This window comes from Eptatretus burgeri, chromosome 9 (genome assembly GCF_056783735.1).
Source record: "Eptatretus burgeri isolate ZD-2024b chromosome 9, Ebu_testis_v1, whole genome shotgun sequence".
In the NCBI taxonomy this organism is placed as follows: domain Eukaryota; kingdom Metazoa; phylum Chordata; class Myxini; order Myxiniformes; family Myxinidae; genus Eptatretus; species Eptatretus burgeri.
Window position 1 is genome coordinate 55679675 of NC_140969.1, and position 27595 is coordinate 55707269.

Here is a 27595-nt window from a genome sequence, read left to right on the forward strand (position 1 = left end):
CTGATGTCATAAGAAGCTGCAGTCCACTCAATCTCTTATGGGCAGAGGTGATTCTGGCCATATAGTACGTGGCACCATCTTCCTGCAGTGAATGTGTTTCACACTGCAAAACTCCTGTCTGGAATCGTGGTTTGAGGGTTTCTTGTGTGCCAGCAAAGGGGTGTTTACAATCAGTTATGTTCACTTTATTCTTTAAGGGCACTCTACATATAAAACGTGCAGACATTACCTTTGGAGACAGGCATATCAATATGCCTGTGTATTACTCACACGGACATCAACAGACAATGTAAAAGTAAGCACACAGTGCATGGGATTTGAACCTCTGAACCCAGCACCATGAGCTACCGTTTTGATGTTTTTGTACACAAAGTCAAGGCTTATGGCAGAGTTACAACATGGAACAGATGAGGACACAACAGAGCAAAAGGAACCGCAGAAAGATAGGGGGAAACACCAACAGCAGAGCTGAAGGACAAAACAGACAAAACAGACAAGCAATTAAGGGATGTAGGTTAGAATGAGGGGTAGGGGAGGATGCAGGAGGTGGACAAGATGGATACAGATGAAAACTCTCAGAAGGGAAAAACTGTAAATTTTGAAGGAGATTGTGGAGGAGGGTGGGGGCGGGGGTCAGGAGAGGGTTGATGGTTAACAGAGGGAGAAAGATCATAGATCTGAATGGTGTATGATCTGAGGTGGTGGTGAACAGACGTCTTGATGACCTGGAGGAAAGAATGACATTGAAGAGAACTTGGAAGTTGTTTCCTCTTGTGGGCAAAAAAATGGAACAAATGAGTGGAGGTGGGCAGTGATTCTTGAATTTGGGAGTTTCACCAAAAGGGGATTGCTGGTGGTCTGCGTTTACCTTGCACAAACCTGAGGGATGGGGGAGAAAGCACGGAAAGGGCAGAGGATGCTAGACCAGAAAGGAGGCGGTAGAAGACAGAAAGACCACCGACCCATCGACTCAGCTTGCTCGGCCCATACAGTAGACTCAGCTTCATCATGGGAGATTCCAATGATCTTGAAATCCTTGGTCTCCACAGCATCAGGCTGAGCAACGTATAAGGAAGGGGTGCGAACCCAGAGTGGGAGAGCAGTCCTCTGTGAAGCTCTATATGAAGGCCTTGCGGTTGTATAGGGAGCCATTAAAACAGTTATGTAACACATTTTTTCCCCCAAATCTGACACCACCACCACCCCCTCTGTTGACGCTCCATAACGCTTCAACAGACACCCCCAAAAATATTATGCAAAGCTCGATGAAGATACCACTTCCCCCTATTTCATACCTTAATACAGGGATGTTTTTTTAATGCCGTTGTTTTTTTCAGTGACAACAAACTATTTTTGAAAAAGTAAAGGCAGTCGAGTGTTCCATCAATAAGACCAAGCAGCCTTCAGAATCCCTGTAATGACATCATCGGACGAATCACTGAGTGATGTAATCATTTATAAATATGTTCAATTGCTTTCATTTGCAAATGAGATTAAGTGTCTGTGGAAAAAGCAATGATGGAATTTAAATGAAGTGATTTGCTTTTATCACTCATGTTTTGAATACATGCATCAGAAAATAGTTGCATCTTTAAATAAAGGGTACCTGGAACAAAGTTGTTATTGTTTGATTGAGCATTATGCAATGGCAATGGAAACACCCCTCCTCCCCCCTGTCCATGTGTTACGTAATTTTTGAATGGCCTCCGAAGGTCTCACTTGTGCCAAGGAAAGACTTTGCGTGATGGAGGATGGCCAGTCAGCAGCTGGCTTTGAAGACCAACTTGTACATGTGGTTTGTCTCAGAAAGATCAAGGCTGATATTGAGAGTGTGACATTTGTCGGCATTGAAAGACCTATTCCAAGTGTTTGACCAGCTTTTATCAAGATCTGAAGAGAGGGAAGAGGCTGCTGCCTGCCTATTTGGAGGATGATGGATGTCACGACCAAGGGTGGAGTAACATCAGCAAATAAATAGAAGCATTTCCAGAGAGTCAGAGAGATCGTTGATGAAGATTAGCAATAAAACAGGGGCACCAAAACACTACCTTCGACACTCCAGCCCTGACAGGGAGAGGAGTTGAAAGGATTCCATTGAGAGCCACATGTTGGCAATGAGAGTATCGGAAGTCAGTCACCCAAGAACTAGAGTTGTCCTTGGATGGCATAGGTAGAGAGTTTGGAGAGCAAGTCAGGATGCGCATCTGAATCAAAAACTCGAGATATGTCTGGAGAGATGTCCCTGATCTCATGTCTGACATTGAGGGCTTCCATTGTTGGGAGAATAGAAGTAACATGTCCAATCTGGAGTGACCTGGTCTGAATCCAAATTTGTGATATGTGATTCGGTCAATGGATAAAAAGGAACGATTTTTTTTTTTTGTCAACTGTGATGATGGATTCCATGACCTTGTTGATGATTGGAATCGAGCTGAGAGGTCTGTAGTTTAGGGGATCGATTTTTGCACATTGTTTATGTAATGCAGTGATATTGGCTGATTTGCTGCAGATGAAAAATGACCTCAGGCAGATGATAGGGTGAAAACGGCAGAAAGAGAATGTGAAACAACAGAGCAGGTTTTAGGACATGTGAGCTGATGCCATCATGTCCATTTTGCAAAATCAGAGTCGAGGATTGCGAGAAACCTCTCAACCTTCTCAGGTGCAAACGACATAGTCGAGGAGCAGCTGGGTGATTTTCGAAGCAAATGCAGAATTGAGGCATTCGGCCTTCTCACGAGCCGAGTCAGCCGTGATGCCATTCGAAGAGAGGTAAAGTATGGAGTGGGGGAGGCATGCTCCAGAGACACACTTAGAAAAGTGACACCAGGTTTTAGAGGAGGGAGACACGTTTGAAAACTCATTGAGTTTGGACAGATGTTTTCTGGCTCTCGTGAGAGTCGACACATTTATTGTGGGTTTTGTGAAATGATATGAGATTGCCTTCAGTCAAGTTTGCTTTCCAGGAAGAGAAGGCAAGTTGTTTCAAAGAAACTGCCTCAACACAGGATTCGGTGTGCCATGGGTGGGAAGAAGAAAGTTAACTGAGCACGACATGGGATGGATCTGCGTATATGACACAGAGATGTTTCTTTGGAGGAATTCCCTGATTGAGTTAACATTAGCTGCGGTAGATATGGCAGGCCATTCCTGAAGTGAGATGGTTGCTTGCAATCTCTGCCAATCTACCTGAGTTAACTGCCTGACTCCCTGGCACTGAGGCAGCTCTCCGAGAATAGCCAGAGAGATGTTGACTCTCACTTGCAAACATATGACCAGATGGAACAATTGGAGCAGAGCAAGAGCAGGACACATTTGTGTGGAAGTTTGTCATCACCAAGTACAGAAGGGAGAATTTTCCATAAAGAGAAAGTTCACAGATTGAGTCTGTTCCAAGGAGTCACAGAAGTCCTTTGCGAAAGTGCCATGGCTCGTAAGAGAGTTAGGCTACTCACATTTGCCACGGCGAGTCACGGCGGCCGTGGAGTCTACAAAATTTATGGCCACCAGCAATTATAGGGCGGCCGCAGTATTTCCACGGTCACACAATGTAGCAGTCACATATGTTTTTATTTTTCGGGGAGCTGCACGGCTTATTTATAAATTGTGGAGACCGAAAACGGGGGGGGGGTGGGGGGGTGCCGTACGGTCTTTGATTTGATGTCGCACGGTGACCTTAGGGCGTTCCTGCGACGGCCATATAATTTTCAAGGCAGACGCAAGGTGCCCGCAAGGCGACCGCAGGGGGACCGCAGGGGGACCCTAAGGTGAACGTGCGGCCAGACGGACGGTAACAAGTGGGTTCTTTTTTTTTTGGCTTGTCAAATTGCTACGGCGAACATAGAAATGAAAAAAAGTTATAACTCCGCGCTATAATTCCACGGCGACCCCTACGGCCTGTAAAATATAGCCATGCGGCGTAGTGCCATCCTGAGGCCACCGCAAAAACTCTGGGGCCGCCGCACGTTTCTGTCAATTTAGAGGGCGTACGGCCGCCGTATCCTCGCCGTTGAGCAAATGTGACTTCGGCCTTACCGACGCTCATCCAATTGGAATGGTGACAATGGAAATCACCACAGATGAGGAAGAGAGTTGGGATAGGTGGTGAAATATTAGTCCATGTTGTTTGAGAGATGGATGTCGATAGGGTCGTCATTGATTGGAGAACAGTACAACACATACAAAAACTAGAACAGCACTCGGTAGAGCACATTTTTCCACGAGGCTGAACAGTTTACATTTTGTATTACACTGAGAGGCCAGATCTGCATCGAGAACTGAACCAAAATCTAATTGACTTTGTCTCATCACCGAACCAACTCATCCACCTAATTTTGTCATAACATGTCAAAACCTTCTTGAAATATCGTGCTGTATATCGTTTTTTGGCCCCATCTTTCAATGGTGAAGAATTACTTAAAAAAATATTTTAAAACTCTCTTATTAGGATCCGGATTTGGATCGTCACCAAAATCGAATCAAATCATCCTTGTCACACAACCAACCTGTCCAGCCAAGTTTCATCCAAAACAGTCCCTAACTTTTTGAGATATCATGTTACATATTGTTTTCGCCCTATCTCTCAATAGTGAATAATCATTTGAGAAATTCTGAGATCCAGATCCAGATCCATATCTTCAGCAAAATCGAATCAATTCATGCTTGTCGCACACCCAACATGTCCACCAAGTTTCATCCAAAGCCGTCCCCAACTTTTTGAGATATCCTGCTCACAGACAAACAGACGGACAGACAGACAGATGGGTGAAGACATAACCTCCGTCCACCTTCTGTGATGGAGGTAAAAAGAGGTGGGAGCAGAGGGGTAGTCGTTTCCTTGTTGTAGTCGCAGCGTAAGGTACTCTGGGGGTTGGGAGGTATATGATAAGTATACGGATTTTTTATTCAACAGAGTAGACAATGGCAGAACCAGGGGCCATAGCTGATAGTAAAGAAGAGGAGAGTTAAGACGGTAGTAAGGCAGGGAACTTTCACTCAGAGAGTAGTTAATGCATGGAATGGCCTCCCTGGAATGGTTCTGGCAGCAGAGAAAAGTAGATAAGTTTAAATTTGAATAAGATAGATACCTGGAAGTTATGGAGATAGAGGGGTATGGCGATGTTGATAAGGCTTTTAGGTAGTTTGAGTATTGATGGGTTATTGTGTACGGAATGCTGTTGGTGGGGTCTTGTTAAGGGGGGTTGTGTGGTTGATGTGTTTTTTTAACCAAGCCCATTCCCCCTCTCCGAGGGGAAAAAAAAATGGAAAAAATTACAACCAAAAATAAAAAAAATACAAAAAAAATAATTCTTTCATTAATTAACAACATTTTATTTTGTTTTTGGCATTTTACTTGGATCTTGGGTTGGTGTGGTGTTCGTGCAGGCATGATGGGCTACATGGCCTCCACCCGTGTTGGATTTCCTTGTTTCCTTGTAGTCGCAGCATAAGGTACTCCTGGGGGTTGGGAGGTGTAAGATCAGTACACGGTCTTTTAGAAATTATGTTATTGATGTAAAGTGCAACTCTGCAGCCAGGGTGGGGTTCAGGCCTATCAAATTGGAGCAGACAATAGCCAGGGAGAGACACATAGGAGTCAGGGATGTCCTGGAGGAGGAAGGCAAGGAGGGTATGCGTCAGGTGGAAGGTTGGGAAGGTGCAGGACTGGTGTAGGGGAGGGGGGAGGGAGAAGGAAGCTGGGAGGATGTAGGCTTGGGAGGGGTGGAGGCTGAAAGGGTGCAGGATCAGGGAGGGAAGGGGGGATATTGGAGAGTGTAGCGCAAGGAAGGAAGCTGGGAGGGGTGGGATGAGGAGGAAGCTTTCAGTGGGTGGTGTGAGGGGGGAGATTTGAGGGGGTTCGGTGAGGGGGAGCTTTTAGAGGGTTGAGTGAAGAGGGGGGGGGGCAATTTGAGGGAGTTGGTTGAATGGTGATGCTGAAAGAGGAGACATAAGTGGAAGGATTCTGGAGATGGTGACACTTAGGAGGGGTGGAGTTGGAACGATGCAAGCTTGTAGGAGATGTGGGGGAGAATACTGATATGGAGCAGTTTTACACTGTTAAAGGACATAAAGGGGGATTTATTTTTGTCAGCAGACAACCTCTGCAAACTGGACTTTCAAGATTCCTATTCTGGACAGGCAGTCACTTTCTCAGATAGGAACACCAAACAGGCAAACCCGTAATTATGAACTCGATCGTTGTCAGAGGAAAAAAAACATCTGTAATTTTCTTCTTTTTCTCCACATAACTGTGAAATTGCTGCCCGTGAGGTCGCAGACTCGGAGTAATCATAAGGTTGAAATGGTTGATTTTCCATCTTTGACACGAAGCCAAATTCCTTTAACCTCCTAAATGTAAAACTGAAATATGTTTGAATGGAGGTGGGCAGTGATTCTCAGTTTTCGCTGACACTTGAGGTTTTTTTTATTTTTTATTGATTGCATTATCTCCAATTCGTGTGAGATAGTGAGTTTAAAATACCATGTTATGGTTTCAGAAAACAATTCCAAATGTACAAAATTCTGCGCTCGTGATTAGAAAATGATTATTCTGTCACAAACCCCATTGTCATTCTCCTCTTACGTTATGAAGTGCTGTCTCTGCAAATGCATCCTGCTGGCAATTATGCTTATCTGGATTCTAGATTTGGTTGTGTTGCTTGCTGGTAACCATTTGGTTTGATACGAACCTCCACCAACCCGCATCAGCTGTTTACGTTACGGAGACAGTGGCATGTCGAGTAAATTTTTTAAGTCCTTCCTTTCTTTTTCAGCGAGAGTGCTTTTTTCGATCAGCACATTGCTTTTCTTTGGCAAAGGTGGTCTTGTGCCAATTCTCGTCAGGTGGTAAACTTATTTTAAAATAATGAAATGCAGACTCTTTATTTTAATTCGGAACATCATGAAAGTCCAATTGGATTTCACTTTGCGGTTGCATTTCTTTTTCTCCAGTGATCTAGGGTTCGTGGAGGAGCTTGTGTATATGTCACGTGATGGGCAGACATTAATAGACATCAGTGTATTTTTACATTGTTTGAAAGGCTTTCGTAGACCATGGACAAACTTATGGTATATGGGATTTGAACCTGATTGTGATGTGCATGCCTCCGTCCTGCGTGTGTGATGCACTGCTCACAGCATGGGGACACTTACAGGTCGAGAGAGAGAGAGAGAGAGAGAGAGAGAGAGAGAGAGAGAGAGAGAGAGAGAGAGAGAGAGAGAGAGAGAGAGAGAGAGAGAGAGAGAGAGAGAGAGAGAGAGTGTGTGAGAGTGAGAGTGAGAGTGAGAGTGAGAGTGAGAGTGAGAGTGAGAGTGAGAGTGAGAGTGAGAGTGAGAGTGAGAGTGAGAGAGAGAGAGAGAGAGAGAGAGAGAGAGAGAGAGAGAGAGAGAGAGAGAGAGAGAGAGAGAGAGAGAGAGAGAGAGAGAGAGAGAGAGAGAGAGAGAGAGAGAGAGAGAGAGAGAGAGAGAGAGAGAGAGAGAGAGAGAGAGAGAGAGAGAGAGAGAGAGAAAACAAAGAAAGAAAATTTTAACTACAAATAGAGCGAGAAATCCATTATCTCTTACAATGTTTGTTGTGACATTCTTTATTGAAATCGATATGATGTCAAGATTTAATAACGATTTTTAATTTCCATCTCAAGCTGAAATTCAACCGTTCCAAATTTATATTATTTTCAGAAACACAAACATGGAGGAGAAGGAGGAGGAGGGAAAATCCATTTCATCCAAACTCCAGTGTCCATTTCCTCCACATCCTGTTACACGTTCCATTAACCTGATCTATCGATCTTGTCAACTGATTACAGTAGCATGAAAAAGTATTCACCCCCAACCAATAATGCTACATTTACATGAATTACGAATTATGTAGAAACAATTTCTCCAAATGATCTTTTTTTATTAATAACTAAAGAGATCAATCTTAACACTGTTATAGTTGAAGGAGGTTACATATCAGGAATACCTGAAAAAAACATGCACAAATCAAAATTCACTGGTTGTGAAAGTATTCAGCCCCTTTGGTCAGTACTTGGTGGAAGCACCTTTTACAGCAATGACTGCAATGACTTTTTTGGGTAGGTCTCCACCAGCTTTGCACAGTGAGATGGTGATACCTTCACCCATTCTTCAAGTGAAAATTTCTCTAGTTCTGCCAAGTCCTGATGAGGCTCGTCGATAGACTGCAATATTCAAGTCTCGCCACAAATGTTCAATTGGGTTCAAGTCAGGACTTTGACTGGGCCACTTAAGAACATTTATTTTCTTCTTATTCAGCCACTCCAGTGCATCTTGAGCTTTGTGATTCGGATCATTGTCCTGCTGAAATGTGAATCTCCTACCCAGTTTCAGATTCATGGCTGACTCAAGCAGGTTTTCATCAAGGATTCTCCTACAATTTGCACCATCCATTGTCCATTCTATCCTGACAAGCTTGCCAGTCTCTGCTGATGAAAAGCAGCTCCACAACATGATGCTGCCACCACCATACTTGACAGTAGGGATGGTGTTGACTGGGCAATTATTGTGGTGTTATGCTTACACCAGACATAACGCTTGAATTTCGACCAAAAAGATCAATTTTTGTCTCTTCTGACCAGAAAACGTTTCCCCACATTCCTGCAGTATCATTAAGATGCTTTTTCACAAACTCCATATCAGCTTTTAGATGTGTCTTTTTCAGTAATGGCTTCTTTCTTGCTACCTGTCCATAGAGGCCAGCTTTGTGATGGGAATAGGATATTGTTGATTGATGAACACTGACCCCCCATCTCAGACATAGAGCCTTGTAGATCTTTCAATGTTGGATTTACAATAACATCCTGAACCAGTTTCCTGCTTGCCCGGTTGCCGAGTTTGGATGGACAACCTGATCTGGGTAGAGTCTTGGTGATTATGATACATCTTCCACTTCTTCATGATGGATTTCACCATACTCAAAGGGATAATGAGTAACTTTGAAATCTTCTTATAATCCTCTCCTGAACGGTGCTTCTCCACCACTTTATGTCTGACTTCTTTGGAAACCTCCTTCGTCTTCATGCTTGCCTTGGTTGACCAAGTGAGATGCACCTTAAAAATCCTTAGATAAGTGGTGGAGCTTATTTTTTTTTTAAAGTTAAACCACTGATTACATACAGGTGAAACCGTTAAAACTTATTTTGTAACTTTTCAAACAAATAATTTACTCCTGAAGTGGTTTCAGGTTTAATGAGGCACAAAGGGTTTGAATACTTCTGCAACTGAGAATCATCTGATTTTCTCTGTGAATCTAACTAATTCCTATTTTATCTGCATTGTTTTTAACTTTTATCACTTTAGAGTGGTTTGTGAAGACTATATTCCAAGTTTGATTTGAAAGCATCATGAAATAAGCTCAGTTGGAAACAAAATGTGAAAACGTTGGAGGGGGATGAATACTTTTACAGGACACTCACTGTATATCCATTTACTTTCTGGCATTATTAATTTGCCTATTACACAATGTCATTTCTTTCACTGACAATCATTTATCCCTCTCTGTGGTCAGTGGGCTGGCACAAAGTACGATGTGTACTTGTTTATTTATTTAATTGCTCCCCTCCTCCCCTTTCCAGACTGAGCTGACCAAGCCTCCTTGAGGCCTTTATCTCATTGGTCTTCCCAAAGGAAATGCAAGACTATTTCAGTGTGTGTGTGTGTGTGTGTGTGTGTGTGTGTGTGTGTGTGTGTGTGTGTGTGTGTGTGTGTGTGTGTGTGTGTCCGTTCACATCTATATATTTTTACTTTTTAAAATGTTTTCTCTGCCACTGCTTGGCTGATCAATGTGAAACTTTAAACGTAGGAGGGACTCCTCATGGAGAATATTTTATTGCGAACTCTGACGTCTTTGGTCACATGGTGTGACAGCCATATTGGAATAAATGAAAAAAATTGGACATCATTTTCTCTGAAACCACTCAACGAAAAATTGAAACTTGGCATATGTCATCAACTCCCCATTGGGTGTATCGGGGGATAACAATGATGTCATCGGCGAAGTGGTATTCCAGCCATGATTGGTTGAATTGAAATCTTTATCCAAAAAATCTGAAACTTCATATATCTGATCTATGACCCGATGTTAGTGAAGTATTAAATTTATGACATCCATAGCCCATGCTAAGAAACTATGTGACATAATAGGGTGGAAGGATGATATGGGTATGTGGGCCATAATAGTAGCATGTTCAGTTAACGATGGTATTTTTGTTCAGAGTGAACGCTCGCGGTGAGAGCATGCGCTTTCCACATGCCGTTCTAGTTTTAATTGCATCTCATTTAATTTAATCATCATCTCATCAGAAGTATTTGACTTGATCAGCACCGTATATCTATACCATTTTCAAATCAAGGTAAGTAGGTTACTCGAACTTAGTGTGCATGACCAATTTATTCTTGTAGATCATATGATGTTTGTAAAATGAATGACTTTTTAACTTGCTCTTGTGCTCAAGAATCTCAAATCATTTATTGCAAACTGGATATTTCAGTTTGTGTCTCAATGACAACCTTTGAAACTTGTTTCCCCAATATATTGTTGTAAAGTATTTAATCTCCGTTGAACATTAGAATCCCACTAAATATGTCTTTCTTCACTCGACATTGCCCATTCTCTGGCACTGACGTTTTTGTTCCTCATATTTGGCTTTCGTTTTGACACCAAAGTGTTATGCTTTATCGAGTTTTAAAGTTCCCATGGGTCACATTTTTCAAGCATTTGTTGGGACAGGAATATCCTGCACCGTGATTCCTGCCAATGTGTAAATATCACTTTATAACCTCGTCGGGTGATGACACCCTGAACCCAGGTAATTCTCGAATGCAATTCGCTGAATGCGGCCCGTGGGAACTTTAAAACCCGTTCAACCGAAACACTTTGATACCAAAAAGAAAGCCAAATGTGAGGAATAAAAATGTCATTGCCAGAGAATGGGCAACGTAGTGTGAAGAAAGGTATATTTAGTGAGATTCTAATGTTCAACAGAGATTTAATATTATACAGGTGTATTTTAAGGGAAAGCAGATTTATAAAAATGTAAAGGGAAAGTGGGGAAGCTCGGAGAGGGATTGGACGGTTGGAAGGTGCAACTATAAATCCAAGAGGGGGAGGATACACACAGCTGACCAGAAGCACATATACGCAGTACACACTCATGTTTACCTACTCAACCAGGTGCCAGAGGCCATGAAACGTTTCAAAAAGGGGGTGGGTGGATGTGTCGAGTAGCTTAATACACAATCTTGATCAAGGAACCAAGGAAAGCGCATCACATTAGGATGGGGAGGAGGTAGTCTGGGATCATCTTCTCCCCCTCTTTGACATTTTGAAATGCTATTCTTTAGTTCATGAATTTTGGAGCATTTTTAAGCTTGTTTGGGGAAAACACGTTACAATATTTTTTGGGTTTTTTTTGTGTGCATCGTCGAGGCTCAGGAAAGAGCTATTGGAAGTACATTGAACAGATCAGGATGCAACCAGACAAAAGGAACAGCAGAGAGAAGGGGGAAACACCAACAGAAAAGCAGAAGGCCAAGACAGAGATAGGCGGACAAACATCGTGTGTGGGGAGGAATTAGGGGCAGGAAATGATCCATGGGGAGGACAAGATGGATACAGAAGGGAACTCTCAGGAGGGAAAACTGGAAATTTGGAAGGAGGAGGGGTTGGGGTGGGGTATTGGGATTAATGAGGGTAGAAAAAAAAATCATGGTTTTGGATCCGAGACCATCTGAGATGGTGGTGAAGAGCTGTCTTGAAGACCTGGAGGGAAGAATGAGATGGAAGAGGATGTTGAAGTTGGTTCCACACGTGGGAAAAAAAGAGGAACAAATGAGGGGAGGGGAGCAGAGATCCTGGAATGAGGAAGTTTCACCAAAAGGGGGTTGATGGTCGACCGTGTGATCCCTGCAGAAACCTGGGGAGGACAAAGCATGAAAGGGCATACTCAGTTTTCATTCCGTTAGTTTGTTTTCTTGTTGGTTTTTTGTTTATTTGTTTGTTCGGGCGATATCTCAGCCATCCTTTGAGCAAGGAAGCTGAAATTTGGGCACAACAGTGAACAAGTGCTTTGGCAAAAAACTATAACTTTTTATTTTTGATGAATAAATCAATTGATTAATTACTTCGTTATTATCGCTTAATTAATTGCTTTTTTTCTCATTTGGGCAATATCTCAGGCCCCTTTTGAGCTTGGAATCTGATATTTGGACACATCAGTGAATAGGATATTTGGCTGGAAAGGGAATTATTGATTTATTAATTAATCAATTAATCGATTAATATTTGATTTTTTGATTAATTACTTAGTTTTCAAAAAGTTACGGATTTGAATGAAACAGTGTTTGTTTCGGGTATGCTATTAGACAATTGATTAATGAATTAATTATTTTATGATAATTGTATATTTTTAATAATGCATTTAATTAATCAATTATTATACACCAGTCACTCCCAATTCCGTCTCCATGCGTTGCGTGGCGGCATCGCTGGGCGACTGCCAATGTCTCGTGCTGGAGGATTTGTTATTTATTTATTTGGCATGTGGGCGGTGTACTTTGAATGTACCGCAACTTGTCTAATTTTCTTTTTAGTTGTTTAAATCATACAACCTTTCCGGCCAAACTATTAAACTTGCTCTCAGTACTAATTTTTTTTTCTCAAATACTCCATCCTATCCCACATGATATATTTTTTTTATTTTTTTTTCAATAAAAGTGTTTGTCCTCTCTAATATTTCCTTCTAACCCTGAAAACATTCTCAACCCTTTCTAGTTATAATAACATGGTCCAAACTGAATACAGTCCTTTAGATATGGCCAACCAGATTTCTATACAATGATTCATCAGACTTAGTCATATTGCCCTTTTTAATATCTTTTGTCCTATTTATTTCTTCCAGATATTTTACTGCTTGATTCTTTACTCTACCATTCTCCATAAATTACTTTCCTGAGCTACACACTGCGGTGTCTCTCCTTTGAGAAAATCAGCTTTACCAATGCTGCATCCACTTCTTCCTATCTTCACCTTTGTCCAAATTAAATTCCCTCTTCCCTTGATATCCCCTAAAACATCATAACTATCCTTCACATGCTTCTCTCTTTCCCGGCTGCCTTACCTTAACCCCAAGCTTATTATTTATTTGAATTATAAATGGATTTATCCCTGCAGACGTCAGATTCCTTCCACCCTGACAAATGCCCCCTGAACACATGTTTTTGTTTCCTGTTCAATTATTCCTCCAATTAGCTTGCTTACTCCTCATACCACATGCTTTTTCATTAGCTCGTCACCTTCTTTGTGGAACTTGAACAAAAGCTTATATCTAATTCGTTATGTAAATTGAATTTACCGCACTGCCTTTATCCACACATCGAGGCTACTTTAATACAAAATATTTATCCACTTAATCAAAAATTTCCAGATGACTTGACGAAACACGATGACAGAAATGTGAGCAATCAAGTTGTAAACTTTACTGTGTCTTTTTTGTAATAAGTGAAGGAGGGATTGATGACGTCTTCATGATGACCAGGTAATATGAAGCAATCATAAAGCAAGTTGTAAAACCCCAAAATATAACTTTCTCACCTCTTCCACGAGCCTCAATCTCTGTATTTATTAATTTTTTTGTAAACGCTAAAACTTTACTCTCCAAGATGGGTGACATTTCACAACTTGGGTTGGGAATAGACGAGTACCTGTGGTAATTTAGAAATGGTTACAATGCCCTTACTGCAGTTGCTCTGCACACCTCATTGTTCCACCATTCTATGATGCCTTATGAACTTCAGACTGTAGCTGAGATAATGCTTTGGCTCTCAGTGGGCCAGCAAATGGCATTGCAGCACACAGTGCTAAACCCATGGGGTGTCATTATGCAATGTTATTAATTGTCTATTGCAGCAAAAGTATGGGCCTCATCACCTCCATGTCCAATTATGTTTCATTCTCATTAGCACATGGAAAATACCATCTGACCACATGTGCCTGGTTTGTGGCTGCGGCTGTGTACACTGGTGCAGCTTATAACCCCCATATGCTTACATTTGCTGTCCATTTAAACTGACATTTCCACCTGTACTTTAGGTTAGATACTTTTGTTTTTTTACATGTCAACCACATCGTTCGCAGCCACATCTCTGCATGGCTGGAGATGTATTACGTGTGTTTTGCTTTGTTTGAGGTTGGTGGGACCAAGGGCGCTCTATTAATAATGTGAAAATACACCAAGCATTTCATGCAGACCGAAAGATATCGCAGTTTTCTACTCTTTTGTTAGTTTTTTTTTACATAAATTAAAATATTTTTTTCTTCTGCGCTCGCTCTTTCATTTCTGGTTCGCGCTGGGTGTACGAGTCCTGTTTGGTTCTTTCAAAGCTAAGTCTACCAGCTGGATTATTTTGAGCCCCCCGGTTGTTTTGTTTTTTTCACATCGGTAAACGTTATTTTATTTATTGTTGTCCACCGGTGTCTTCTTTGTTTTTGTTTATACTTGCTGTTTGAAACGTGTTTGGGTTTTCCGAGTTAAGCTCATGCTCATCTTGCATGAGTTAACATCCTTGATGTGAATTCTTGACCCAAACGTCCCATACTTCATTGGATATTCTGTTTTAATTGATAGTGTTACATGTGGTCCAGATCCTTCATGTGGTCCAGTAATTAATTATTTCTCTGATTTATTTAAAAAAAATTTGGATACAAAATTTAGGTTCATGTAAAAATTACAATTTCCTGACAGTGGGACCAGAGACACAACAAATCAAGCAAAATAGGAAAAGAGGAGAGAAAGAGAGGAGTGGAACCTCCAACAAGAGGGTTGGGATATATCGGGTTAATGGAGGTAAAAAAAATAAGATTGTGGGTTGGGATGGAGGATGACATGAGATGGAGTTGCTCTGAAGCCCTGGAGGGAAGAGTATGTTGAAGGCGGTTCAACAAATGGGGGAAAAATAGAGGATCAAAAGAGTAGAGGTGTGCAAAAATCCTGGATTTTGATATTTAAACCAGGAAGGAGTTACTCGAAGAATGTGTACATCCTGGAATTGCTAATGGAGGGTCAGAAGGCTGAGGAAGAAGGAGTAAGACCATACTGTAGATGCCACCACCCACTTGTCTGCGACATGAGAGCAAAATCTTGTCCTTTTGCCCCCATCATATAGGTTCAACCAAGAAATGTTTCTTAGTCGGTCATGAGGAATGTTCTCAGGAGGTAATTATGAATGTTTTATACTTCTGGTCTGCCAATTGTTTTCCCAGTCCCTTCTCTCTTCCTTTGGCCTTCCCTCCATCCCACGATCCCACCCCCACAACCTTTGTTCTTCCTATTTTCCAGAGGCACATCCTTGCCAGTAGCAAAGCCCAAATCTTGCTTCTCATCAAAATAATTTTGCACTGTTTCCTTCGGGGCATTTTGTAGTTTACTTTTCCACCCTGGATTCAATGTTTATGATCGTTTGCTGGATTTTGAGCTGCAGTAATGCAGACCATGTTGTATAAATGTTATAAATGCTGAAATCCACCTGAAACTCCTTCTGTAACAACTTCTGCCATCTCTGTTACCTTTTGCTCAGATTGCTCACCACTCACCTCAGTCCTCCTGCCCCTCGTCTGCTTCATTTGTTCGTTCCTCCTGCTCTCATCCCCCTCCAATTTCCCCAAACATCAATCTCTCCCACCGCTCTTCGCTAATGCTTCAATCCATTCAGTCTCTGTTGCTCTCCCTCACACCTGATATGCAAAAATAAATCTTCTCAGATCTCTCTATTCATGTATGCCTGGTGTTGGCTTAATGGTTGGGGTGGTGGGCTTTGGATCCCATGGTCTTGAGTTCAAATCCTGCTCAGCTGTTGAATTATTACCAGGTGGGGTTAACTCGGCCTATCGTCCTTCCAAGGTTGGCAAAATGAGTGCCAGCTTGCTGGTATACTGTGTCGGAGTGGCGACCCCTCCAGGATTGCACCCAATAGCCAAGGAGACTGCTTCAGCAGCACCAACCCTTTGCACAGAGTATGGTCCCAATCACCTCCTCCTCCTCTATTCAGGTTATCTCTGCATTGCTTGGCATTATCTCTCTGACAGAAACCTTTCTCACACAGGATGCTCCCCAACATCATTGGCTCTCTGACTACTCCTTTCTGCACTTTAAAGATCCATGTCATGATCTCCCTCTCGAGGCTGGTGTCTCATCAGGAAGCGTTTTAGTACTGTCCTCCTTATTGGTCGAAATCAATTACCACTCTGCTCCTCTGGAATATCCTTTGTGCCAAATTTGTTCATGACTCCATCCTGTGTGCAGAACTTCACACCACACTTCCAAAACGAAGGCTGATGTGGCATCGATCTCTACAGATCTGGAGACAATAAGTGTTATTGGTCAGCTTCTGGAAGCTGTCTTTCGTTGCAGAAAAATCCTATTAATTACCTCCGCCACCGAAGGTGGATGGAGGTTATGTTTGTACCCCTGTCTGTCTGTTTGTTTGTGAACAAAATATCTCAAAAAGTTGTGGACGAATTCAGACGAAACTCGGTGGGAAGATTGGGTATGTAACTATGATGAATTGATTCGACTTTTCTGAACATCTGAATCCGTATCTGGATCCGATATCTTTTTTCAGTGATTCTTCACCATTGAGTGACGGAGATAAAACGACATGCGGCACGACATTTCAAAAGTTATGGACAAATTCAGACGAAACTTGGTGGGTGAGAATTGGTTAGGTGACAATAACAAGCAGATTACATTTTAGTTCAGGTCCAAATCCAGATCCAGCCTATCAGTAGGATACAAAACATAAACAAATCAGCCTGGCGGAGGTATGCTCTCTACCTAGAACCCTTCTAGTTTACTCTGTCTCACCAAATAAATCATCTTTCAACCCCCGAGTCTACGTTTCTGGCCAATTCCTGAAAAAGCACAGATCTTGGAGATCCTTGGCCTCACATTAATGTCACAACTTCCGTAGGGTGGACCATATCTTGAAAATGGCCCCGAAGACTGGCTGACACCTCAGTATTTTAATCGGAGTCCGTTCCAAGCATTGAAAGTTCAACATGTTGTATATGGCCTTCATCTGAAGTATTGGTTCACGAGTCAGTAAGTGACCACTATATTCGTTATGGGTGTCTGTCTGTCTGTCCCGAGCATAGCTCCGTGGGTTTTGATCCGATCCTGATAAAATTTTGGTGGGAGGTTTATATCATGATCTAGTTGTGTTTTCCTGAGAATGGGCATGGTGCGCCCATTATGGGCCGAGCCACGCCCAAAAAACATGTGTTTTTAGGGGGTAGCCGATTTCAAGTTACATCTTCTCCGAGGGGGTTTGTCGAATCTAGCAGAGGTTTCTGTATTTGGTTAGACCAGTGGCACCTGCATAGCCCCAAGGTCAAGGTCACAATGTCACGAACTTAGAAAATGTCAAAAAATCAATAAATTGGGCATCGAGCTCCTCGGGTTTCCAACTGTTTCGAATTAAAGTTGATATGCAAGTAGTGCTCTTCGAGTACTATAACTTTCATCATTTACGTTTTTCCCGATTTCCGCCAATTTGCCCGTGGCGTCCCCTCGAAGGTCAAAAAATAAAAAAGGCGAACCGTGTACATTGCTCGTGAACCATCGCCGTCTCCAGACTTGTCAGTGTTTGTGTTTTCACTCTGAGCTAATGCCGCTACTTCTCATCTTGCTCACATAAAAGCGAGTAAAAGCAATCAATTCTGAGTCTCTCCGTTGTTACTGACATCTGTCAACTGGAGGCCGAATGCCAAGGTCTGTTTTTGGCCCATCGCAGGGAGGTTGGTGGACTCAGGTTTCTATCACCTCTATTCCCATCACCACCCTCTCCTAGCCCACCCAGGTCATACGCATTCTTCCAGAACTTCACACCCGGTTATCATTCCCAATTCTAAGCTGAATGTTCACCTTCATCCCTATACTTTGTCATCTCTGGAAAGGACTCCCTGTGCCTGTTGTCTCTTACCCCTCCCTACAGCCCTTCAAGACCGACGCCCATCATCACCTTGTAATTTTAACATAAACACCCCCACTGCTGCTCTCCTTTACTCTCACTGACCCATTCTCCTCCCTCACCCCATACTTTCTGCCCCTCGTACACTCACGTTTTTTCTTTATATCCCTGTTCCCCTTTGATCCTCTGTAAATTTGTGAATCTATTACCCTCTGTGGTTTGGCTGCTCCTTGAGCTGAGATTTCTATATTCAGCAAACTTTGATTTTTTTTTTTCTTCCAGTGAAAATATGTACTTTCAGCTCAAGCAGGATCCAAGCTATGGGATATTTCCCAATACAGTGTTCCCTCTGCAAGAGGTCCATTTCTTCAAATCAGTTTTTCACAGCTCTCTTTCATTATTTTTTTTTTGTGGCTTACATTTATGCCAAGCACAGTCAATATCTACCTCCATTTGATTGTTGGAGAAATGACCTTTCATAAAAGTAGAAAATCCATCTCCCTTTGATGCAGGTGATCCAGATAAGTTTTGAGCAGTTTGAGCTCGAACGAGACTTTGATACGCTCACCATCGGTAATGGGGCAGACGCAGGAGATGCAACCAGCATCATCACGACGTAAGTGCCAACATAATCTCAACACCATTCATTAAGCACTATAGCGTGACGTAGCCATGAAGTGTTTTTAGCTCATGGCCATTTTGTGAAACCTGCATAGATGTGGCAGTATATGCATTTAGCTGGAGCTGGATGCTTGTCTCCCTAATATGGCAAGTACAAAGTTCAAAGGTTGACTTCGGCTGGTCCTGGAAAAGTCATCTGTTAACGCCTGTATGTTTCAAATACCTGACTTGAATGTTTGTTGAAACACAGCTTATGTTTGTCGCCTTTTCATTGTTGTCTTTCAGACTGTCAGGAACAAACATACCAGATCTAGTTGTGAGCGTGGCAAGTGACATGTGGCTTGAACTGCATACTGATGAAAGTATCAATTCCATGGGTTTCAAGCTGACTTACCAAGGTGCTTATTTTTTTTTCTATTTTAAAATGTTTTTCAAGAATGAATGCAATTTTTGGCTCGTAACACAGATTGTGGCTTTAATTTATTTTGGCTTTCAATAACTTTTGCGTTGTCCTTTGTTTTAATTTGTTTAATTTAATTAAATGATCCATGAGAAGCATTGTATCCGTAATGCCAACATTTTGATCGGCCAGCTAGCTTAGTGCTCGCGACCTGAGAGCATGACGTGCTTCACGGGGTGATTTTGATCCTGCATTTGCGATCACAATCATGTGCAGGAATAGACAGCTCAGATGTGAGGCTGCTTGAATTCTTTCAACGTCGAAAAAAAAAAACTCAAGAACATTAAATTTGTTGAAATCTTTGATGTTCTGGAGTATAATTTTCATCTTCAATGGAATATCTTCAAATTTTCTACTCTGCCGGATGGTCCTTGATGTTGCCTTTAATGGTGAAACCTTACCATGTTTTCATTCCCTGCACTCAGACCTTAATTATGCCTATACAAATCTAATTTAAACAGGGACAGTTTCCTTTATTGGAATTTATATTTACATTCAAGTTTGACAAACGTATGTCCTCCTGTTTTTGGAATTACAATATCCCATAGTGTTTCAGTGGCATTTCTAATCTAATTATGTCATCCCTTAATTGGATATGTCACAGATCCCATTGAATACTTCTCATCAGTAGGCCCTTGTTTACGATTATTTTGAACGCATTCTTATCTGGGTTGGTTATTTAGTCAACTGCAATTTGTATCACAACGTCCTGATATGTGAAGAGTTTTCACGGTTCATTGTCCAGGGTACCTTACTGTCCTGATTGAATTGAATTTAGCTACCTTTGAGGCACAGAATATGTCTCTCGGTTACCTATTTCAAATGTATTTCTGTTTTGTTATCAAATGAACGGGGATTGTGGAACTACGTGGGTAGCGTAACTGCCATCACCACCCCCCCCCAACCTCCATCCTTCCCTTTCCTCCCCTCTCCTCCCCCTATTTCTCAAAATATCCTTGGCTTTGTTCCCATGGTGGTTCTAAGTAGGTCGGACAGTATTGCTTGCCACATTCCAGGCACCGTTGGGATTCTGGTAGTAATTTCTGCACTCTACAATATACATGTGGCTGCACCTCCGGTCATCTACAACACATATCTCATCACGGATACATATGCTTTATCTTGGGTGGAAGAATCGTGGCAGTCAGATATTTTATGTATAAAAGTGATTCAAACCTACCTAATAATTTTGTTGATAAAAGGCAGAGTTTTTAGGTTGTACTGTAGAGGGAGATTTGTACTGCATCGGGAGATCAAGTCAAACCATTTCTCTCCTGATGCAGTACAACCCATTGGTTAAAGCATCTATAAGAGGTTGGTGCAAGAGCTAGGATACGGGTAGTTTCAACAATAGCTTTGGTATGCATACACCGCCACAATAAATCACCATGCCACTGCAAAGCACTGCTCCACATACTGCTAACACGCCATTACGCAACAACAACACACACACACACACACACACACACACACACACACACACACACACACACACACACACACACACACACACACACACACACCAGTACATGCATAACACAAGTCCAGAGTGCGTCAACCCGCACCCCCATCCCGATCCACATGCAGAGCCAAAACGCAGTCTTTTAACAACCCGGAGGCACTGGGGAATGTGTGGTGGTGAGGTGTTTGTAATATCGTGGTGTTGATGAGTTTTGAATTTCATGGTGGTGTGGTGTTCTTAATAATGTGGTGATGAGGTGTTTTGAATTTCGCGGGGGTGTGGTGTTTTTATGCCTTGGAGCACAGTCAATAAAATAATCAAGAAGTGGAAGGCGTATGGTACCACCAAGACCCTCCTTACATCAGGCCGTCCCTCTAAAATGGATGACCAAGCAAGGAGGAGACCGATCAGAGGCCACCAAGAGGCCAATGGCAACTTTGAAAGAGCTACATGCCTTGAAGGCAAAGACTGTTTTTATGGCAAAAAAAGTGACAAGAATATCCCAAGCATTCCACAAGTCTGGCCTGTATGGCAGGGTGACAAGAAGGAAGGCATCACTCAAAAAAGCTCACCTTGAGTCCTCTTTGAGGTATGCAAAAAAAAAAACACTCCGGAGATTCTGAAGCCATGTGGCAAAAAGTTTTGTGGTGTGACGAAAGAAACCAAGATGGAACTTTTTGGCTGAAATGCAAAACTAATTACGTTTGGCACAAACCCAAAACAGCACATCAACCAAAGAACACCATCCCTACTGTGAAGCATCGTGGTGGCAGCATCATGTTACACGGATATGTCTCACCAGCAGGGGCTGGCACACTTGTCAGGATAGAAGGGAAAATGGATGGAGCAAAATACAGTAAAATCCAACAATAAACCTGCCGCCCTTTGCAAGAAACCTGAAATTGTGACGGGAATTCACCTTTCAGCATGAAAATAACCCGAAGCACACAGCCAAAGCTACACTGGAGTGGCTCAGGAACAATAAGATAAATGTCATTGAGTGGCCCAGTCAGAGCCCCGACCTGAATCGATTCGAAAATCTGTGGCTTGACTTGAAGATTGCTGTCCACGAACACTCCCCAGGCAACTTAACTTTGTACAGAAGAAACAACAGTTTTGTTCAGAAGAATGGGCAAATATTTCCCAATCAAGGTGTGCAAATTTGGCAGAGACCTATCCCAACAGACTCACAGCTGTAATTGCTGTCAAAGGTGCTTCCACCACGTATTATCTCAGGGGGGTGGACACTTATCCAACCAAGATATTCTAGTTTTGTAATTTTTACCTCCGCCACCAAAGGTGAAGGAGGTTATGTTTTCACTCGTCACTGTCTGTTTGTTTGTTACTTGCAAAATCGAAGATTTTTCAAGTATATTAGTCAGTCGATTTTGTTTTTCTGTCTGTCTGTCTGTCTGTTTGTTTGTTTATCGCCTACAGGTCACAATTCTGAACCGATCGTCATGAAACTTTACCAGGTTGTAGATGTAGTCTCAACTGAGAAGCCGATTGATTTTGAAGTCAAAGGTCATCTTGAGATCAAACTTCTAAAATCGTCATTTTTCATCTGATTGACTTGAAATTTGAGCAAGATTTGCATACCGCATCAGTAAATTGGGAAACCACTGATTTTTTGAGGTCAAAAGGTCAAAGGTCAACTCAAGGTCAAACTTCTAAAATCATCAATTTCAATCTGAAAAATAATCATTTTTCATCTGATTGACCTGAACTTTGATTAAGATTGTGAATTTTAATCTTAATGAAATGGACAATTTGATGAATCCTTGACAACCTTTGGAGAGGGGGGGGTGGGTTTTGCAGGTATCGTTTTCTGCACGAAGTCCTTTTCTTTTGTGTTGGTTTGTTTGTTTGTTTGGGTGAAAGATATCTCAAAAAGTTGTGGACGTATCCAGATGAAAATTGGTGGGCAGGATGGGAGTGTGACAAGGGTGAACTGTTTCGATTTTGGTGAAGATCCAGATCCGGATCTGGATCCGACTCCTTTTTTTTTTTTCGATCCGGATCCGATCCGGAGAATTTTTTAAGTGATTCTTCACCATTGAGAGATAGGGCCAAACACGATATATAGTACAATATCTCAAAAAGTTTGTGGACGGATTCGGACAAAACTTTTGGACACATTGGGTGTGTGACAAGGAGGAATTGATTCAATTTTGGTGAAGATCCGAATCCGGATCCGATAATTTTTGAAGTAATTTTTCACATTTGAGAGACAGGGCTAAACTAATATATGGCATGATGTCTCAAAAAGTTGTTGACGGATTCAGATGAAACGTGGTGCACAGGTTGGGTGTGTGACCGTGACAAATTGATTCGATTTTGGTTAAGATCCAAATCTGGATCAAGATACGAGAATTATTTAATTACCTCCACCACTGAAGGTGAAGGAGGTTATGTTTTCACTCCTGTCTGTCTGTTTGTTTGTCTGTTTGTGTACAGGATATCTCAAATAGTTGCCGATGGATTTAGACGAATCAGTGAACAGGTTGGTTGTGTTGCGATGACGAATTGATTCGATTTTGGTGAAGATCCTAATCCGGATCTGGATACGAGAATTTTTTTAATTTTTAAAGTGATTCTTCACCATTGAGAGATCGGGCGAAACGGATATAACACTGGATAGCATGATATTTCAAAAATGTATTGGGCCTGATATGTTCTGGTGGATCAGGCATAACGTGGCAGAGGTATGCGCTCTACCGAGTGTCATTCCAGTTCATTAATTTTCTGAAATTTGTAGAATTTGTTTTTCACTTGGAAGTTGTGGGTTACGATGTGTAAATAAAGGTGCGAAAAGTCTGATTTAATGCAATTTAATTCCAGGCTATGAGGCAACAAAAGGTGAAAATTTGGAAAGGGGTTGTAGACTTTCTGTCGGCACTGTATATGTTATTTATGTGTTTGCTTCTTCCCATTTTGTCCTTTCTCAGTTGTATACAAACTCACTCTGCTCCATCACAGTTTCAATATCACCAGTGTGATTGCGTTTATCAAGAGGCTCAATCTCTGTTTTTTTGGAATAAACACCACGTCAATTTTGGGGTACCCTCTTATCGCATGCTGTCTGAAAGACAACAGCATTATGACCTCGAAAAGACATTTATATCAAGACTTAATGGACAAGTGAAATGATTTTTATCAATGTGATTCAAACACCCAGACGTTTCAGACACAAATCAAACCATGCACCTGTTCCATTGGCATTGGTGTGACACTGCATTGTATATTTTCGATGTGGATACGGATGCGATTTTTTTTTTTTTTTTTAATTTCCAGCACAATTTTTCACTATTCAGAGATGGAGCCAAAAACTATACCAGCATATCTCACAAGTTGTGGATGGATTATGACAAAACTTGGGAGACGAGTTGGGTCGTTGACAAGAACAAGCCAGGATTAGATGTTGGTTTGGCCTATCAGTGAGATACAAAATGTAAACTGTTCAGTGTGGTGGAGGTATGCACTTTACCGAGTGCGTTCTAGTTCCCTCCACCACCAAAGGTGAAGGAGGTTATGTTGTCACCCTTTTCTGTCTGTCTGTTTCTTTGTCTGTTTTGTTTGCTTGATTGTGTGCAGGATATCTCAAAAAGTTTGAGACGGATCCTGATTAAATTTTGTGGAGAGGTTTGTTGTGTAACAAGGACCAACTGATTCGGTTTTGGTGAAGATACAGATCCGGATCTGACAACTAGAATTTTTAAGTGCTTCTTCACCATTGAGAGGTTGGACCAAAATGATACTTGGCACGATCTCTCAAAAAGTTGGGGACGGATCTGGATGAAATTTGATGGACAAGTTGGGTGTGTGACAAGGACTAACCAATTAGATTTTGGTGAAGATCCTGATCCGAATCCAGCTATTATATATTTTTAAAGTGATTCTTCACCATTGAGAGAGATGGGTCCAAAAACGATATATAGCATGATATCTCAAAAAGTTGTGGACGGACTCGGATGAAACTTGGAGGACACGTTGGGTGTGACAAGGAAGAATTTGTTCAATTTTGGTGAAGATCCAAGTCCGGATCTGGATCTAATAATTTTTTTTAGTGATTCTTCACCATTGAGTGATCGGGCTAAACTGATATATAGCGAGACGTCTCAAAAAGTTGTGCACAGATTCAGATGAAACGGGAGCACAGGTTGGGTGTGTGGCCATGACAAATTTATTCGATTTTGTTTAAGATCAAAATCTGGATCTGGATACGAGAATTATTTAATTACCTCCACCACTGAGGGTGAAGGAGGTTATGTTTTCACCCCTTTCTGTCTGTTTGTCTGTCTGTTTGTCTGTTTGTGTACAAGATAACTCAAAGTTGCAGACGGATTCAGATGAAACTTGGTGGACACGATGGGTGTGTGACAAGGAAGAATTGTTTCAATTTCGGTGGAAGATCCGAATCCGGATCCGGATTCGAGAAGTTTTTTTAAAGTGATTCTTCCTCATTGAGAGATCAGGCTAAACTAATATGTAGCACGACATCTCAAAACTTTGTGGACGGATTCAGATGAAACTTGGTGGACAGGTTGGGTGTGTGGCACGGACGAATTGATTCGATTTTGGTGACGATCCGAATCCGGATCTAAACACAAGAATTATTTAATTTTTAAAGTGATTCTTCACCATTGAGAGAGATGGGTCCAAAAACGATTTATAGCATGATATCTCAAAAAGTTGTGGACGGACTCGGATGAAAATTGGAGGACACGTTGGGTGTGACAAGGAAGAATTTATTCAATTTTGGTGAAGATCCAAGTCCGGATCTGGATCTAATAATTTTTTTTATTAATTCTTCACCATTGAGTGATCGGGCTAAACTGATATATAGCGAGACGTCTCAAAAAGTTGTGGACAGATTCAGATGAAGCGTGGAGCACAGGTTGGGTGTGTGGCCATGACAAATTTATTCGATTTTGTTTAAGATCAAAATCTGGATCTGGATACCAGAATTTTTTAATTACCTCCACCACTGAAGGTGAAGGAGGTTGTTTTCACCCCTTTCTGTCTGTTTGTCTGTCTTTTTGTTTGTCTGTTTGTGTACAGGATATCTCAAAAAGTTGCAGACGGATTCGGATGAAACTTGGTGGACACGATGGGTGTGTGACAAGGAAGAATTGTTTCAATTTCGGTGGAAGATCCGAATCCGGATCCGGATTCAAGAAGTTTTTTTAAGTGATTCTTCCTCATTGAGAGATCAAGCTAAACTAATATATAGCACGACATCTCAAAACTTTGTGGACGGATTCAGATGAAACTTGGTGGACAGGTTGGGTGTGGGGCACGGACGAATTGATTCGATTTTGGTGACGATCCGAATCCGGATCTAAACACAAGAATTATTTAATTTTTAAAGTGATTCTTCACCATTGAGAGATGGGGCCAAAATCGATATAAAGCATGATATTTCAAAAATGTAATGGGCCTGATCTGTTCTCGTGGATCAGGCACGATGTGGCAGAGGTGAGCGCTCTACCGAGTGCCCTTGTAGTTCCTCAAGTATTAATTTCCTTGAGTTTTTTTTTTTGGGAGGGGGGGGGAGGGTTTGGAACCTTAATTTTTGATGAAAACGTTATCATCACAAGGCCACGTCACTATTAATCTTAATCCACAAAGACAAAAGTATCATTCCACAAGAGTGGCTCTTCTACTTCGTGGCTTTGCGGTATCGTTCCACAAGAGTGGCTCTTCTACTAAGAGGAAACTGATAACTATTTCATTACCAAATGCGTTATCATGTTTTTTTTTTTACATTTTAAAATCTTATCTTTCACTTGTATTGCAAACCCTTACAGTAAGTAGTTCCATAAAAGCTCTTTTCACACTTTCACTCAGTTAAAGCTATCTCATTTTGCTCGCCTTTTTGGTGCTTGTTACTGATTCCACAATGCCCGTTGAAACTGACAAGGCCATTGTTTGTCTCTGCATTGGTCAAATTCAAAATATCTGATTTTGAGATGCGTGGTTTCACCAAATCAAATCCCTTGATTGTGAAATGTTAATGTGACTCCCCAATGATATGCGGTCAAGGAACACGCAAGGCTATGTGCTATACCTGCGAAATATCTCTCGAGAGATTTTCTAACGTTTAATTGTCATTAAAATCCATGACACAGGCACTACCATTAAAATGTTATTAAAACCGACAATACTGTGCTTCTGATCCCTTCGCAGTTCATTTACATCAATTTGCTATTTCTTCATAAACTACTTGGACAAAAGGAAAATTTCAAGAGATCTCAATTGATCGAGAAATTCACCAAGACTCAACAAAGATCAGAGACAATTATGTGATGTTATGAACCGAGAGGTCTGATTAATACTGTAACACTGGGTGAGAATCGCCAAAGTAATGTGAGGTGCATGTGCTGGAGTCGCCCACAAACCACGATGCACAATCCGTAGTGTTTCAACTAAACATTCCGGTTAGTGATAAATCAGGAGTGATGATGTAGAGCTCCGCTCGCAAGGACTGTGGTGAATGAAGCATGTATCGGGGAAACTGGACGACATCTCCATTCACATTTGGTTGAGCACAAAAGGGCGATGTGATTCGCAATATTAGGACAGTCAGCGATTGTGTGGCATTTCGTACAAACAGGAAGTCAGCTATGGGAATTGGGTTCGGAATCCAATGATTATTGACATTACCTCATTCTAATAACCAAAAGATGCTCTCATGCTTACACAGAGACTGGAAGTGAGCTGCTAAAATTAGGCCGTGTGCATCCAGCTAGGATTTCCCAAAGCACCCAGACCCCCCCCAAATCCACACTCGGCCTGTTCGCAAACTCCTCAGCTACCCTCTCGTCCTTGAGATTGCCAACATCAGGCATAGGCTGCGATGGCGCCATTCTCCTGGATTTAAGCTGCAACTTCAGAGTTGCTACAACCAGCGTGTGGTCGGTATTGAGGAACTGAGCACTCCGGTAGAACTGATGAGCCTGTTTGCAAGAATTCATGGACTTAGGGTGACTGGTTCATGGTTTCAGTGCCAAGTCAAGGTACTTAGTGCTATTCAGGTTCACATTGCCAGACCCGTGGGGACCAACACA

The 27595-nt window shown here is 41.8% G+C and overlaps 1 protein-coding gene across 1 annotated transcript in view; it reads left to right on the forward strand.

Annotated features, from left to right (window-relative positions):
• The window catches only part of CSMD3 (CUB and Sushi multiple domains 3), a 1047538-nt gene that overhangs the window by 534549 nt on the left and 485394 nt on the right, over positions 1-27595 (forward strand). The window contains exons 13-14 of the mRNA XM_085893781.1: positions 18495-18598; positions 18889-19001. Coding sequence (XP_085749907.1) covers positions 18495-18598; positions 18889-19001 — 217 coding nt within the window. The remainder of the gene's footprint in view (positions 1-18494; positions 18599-18888; positions 19002-27595) is intronic.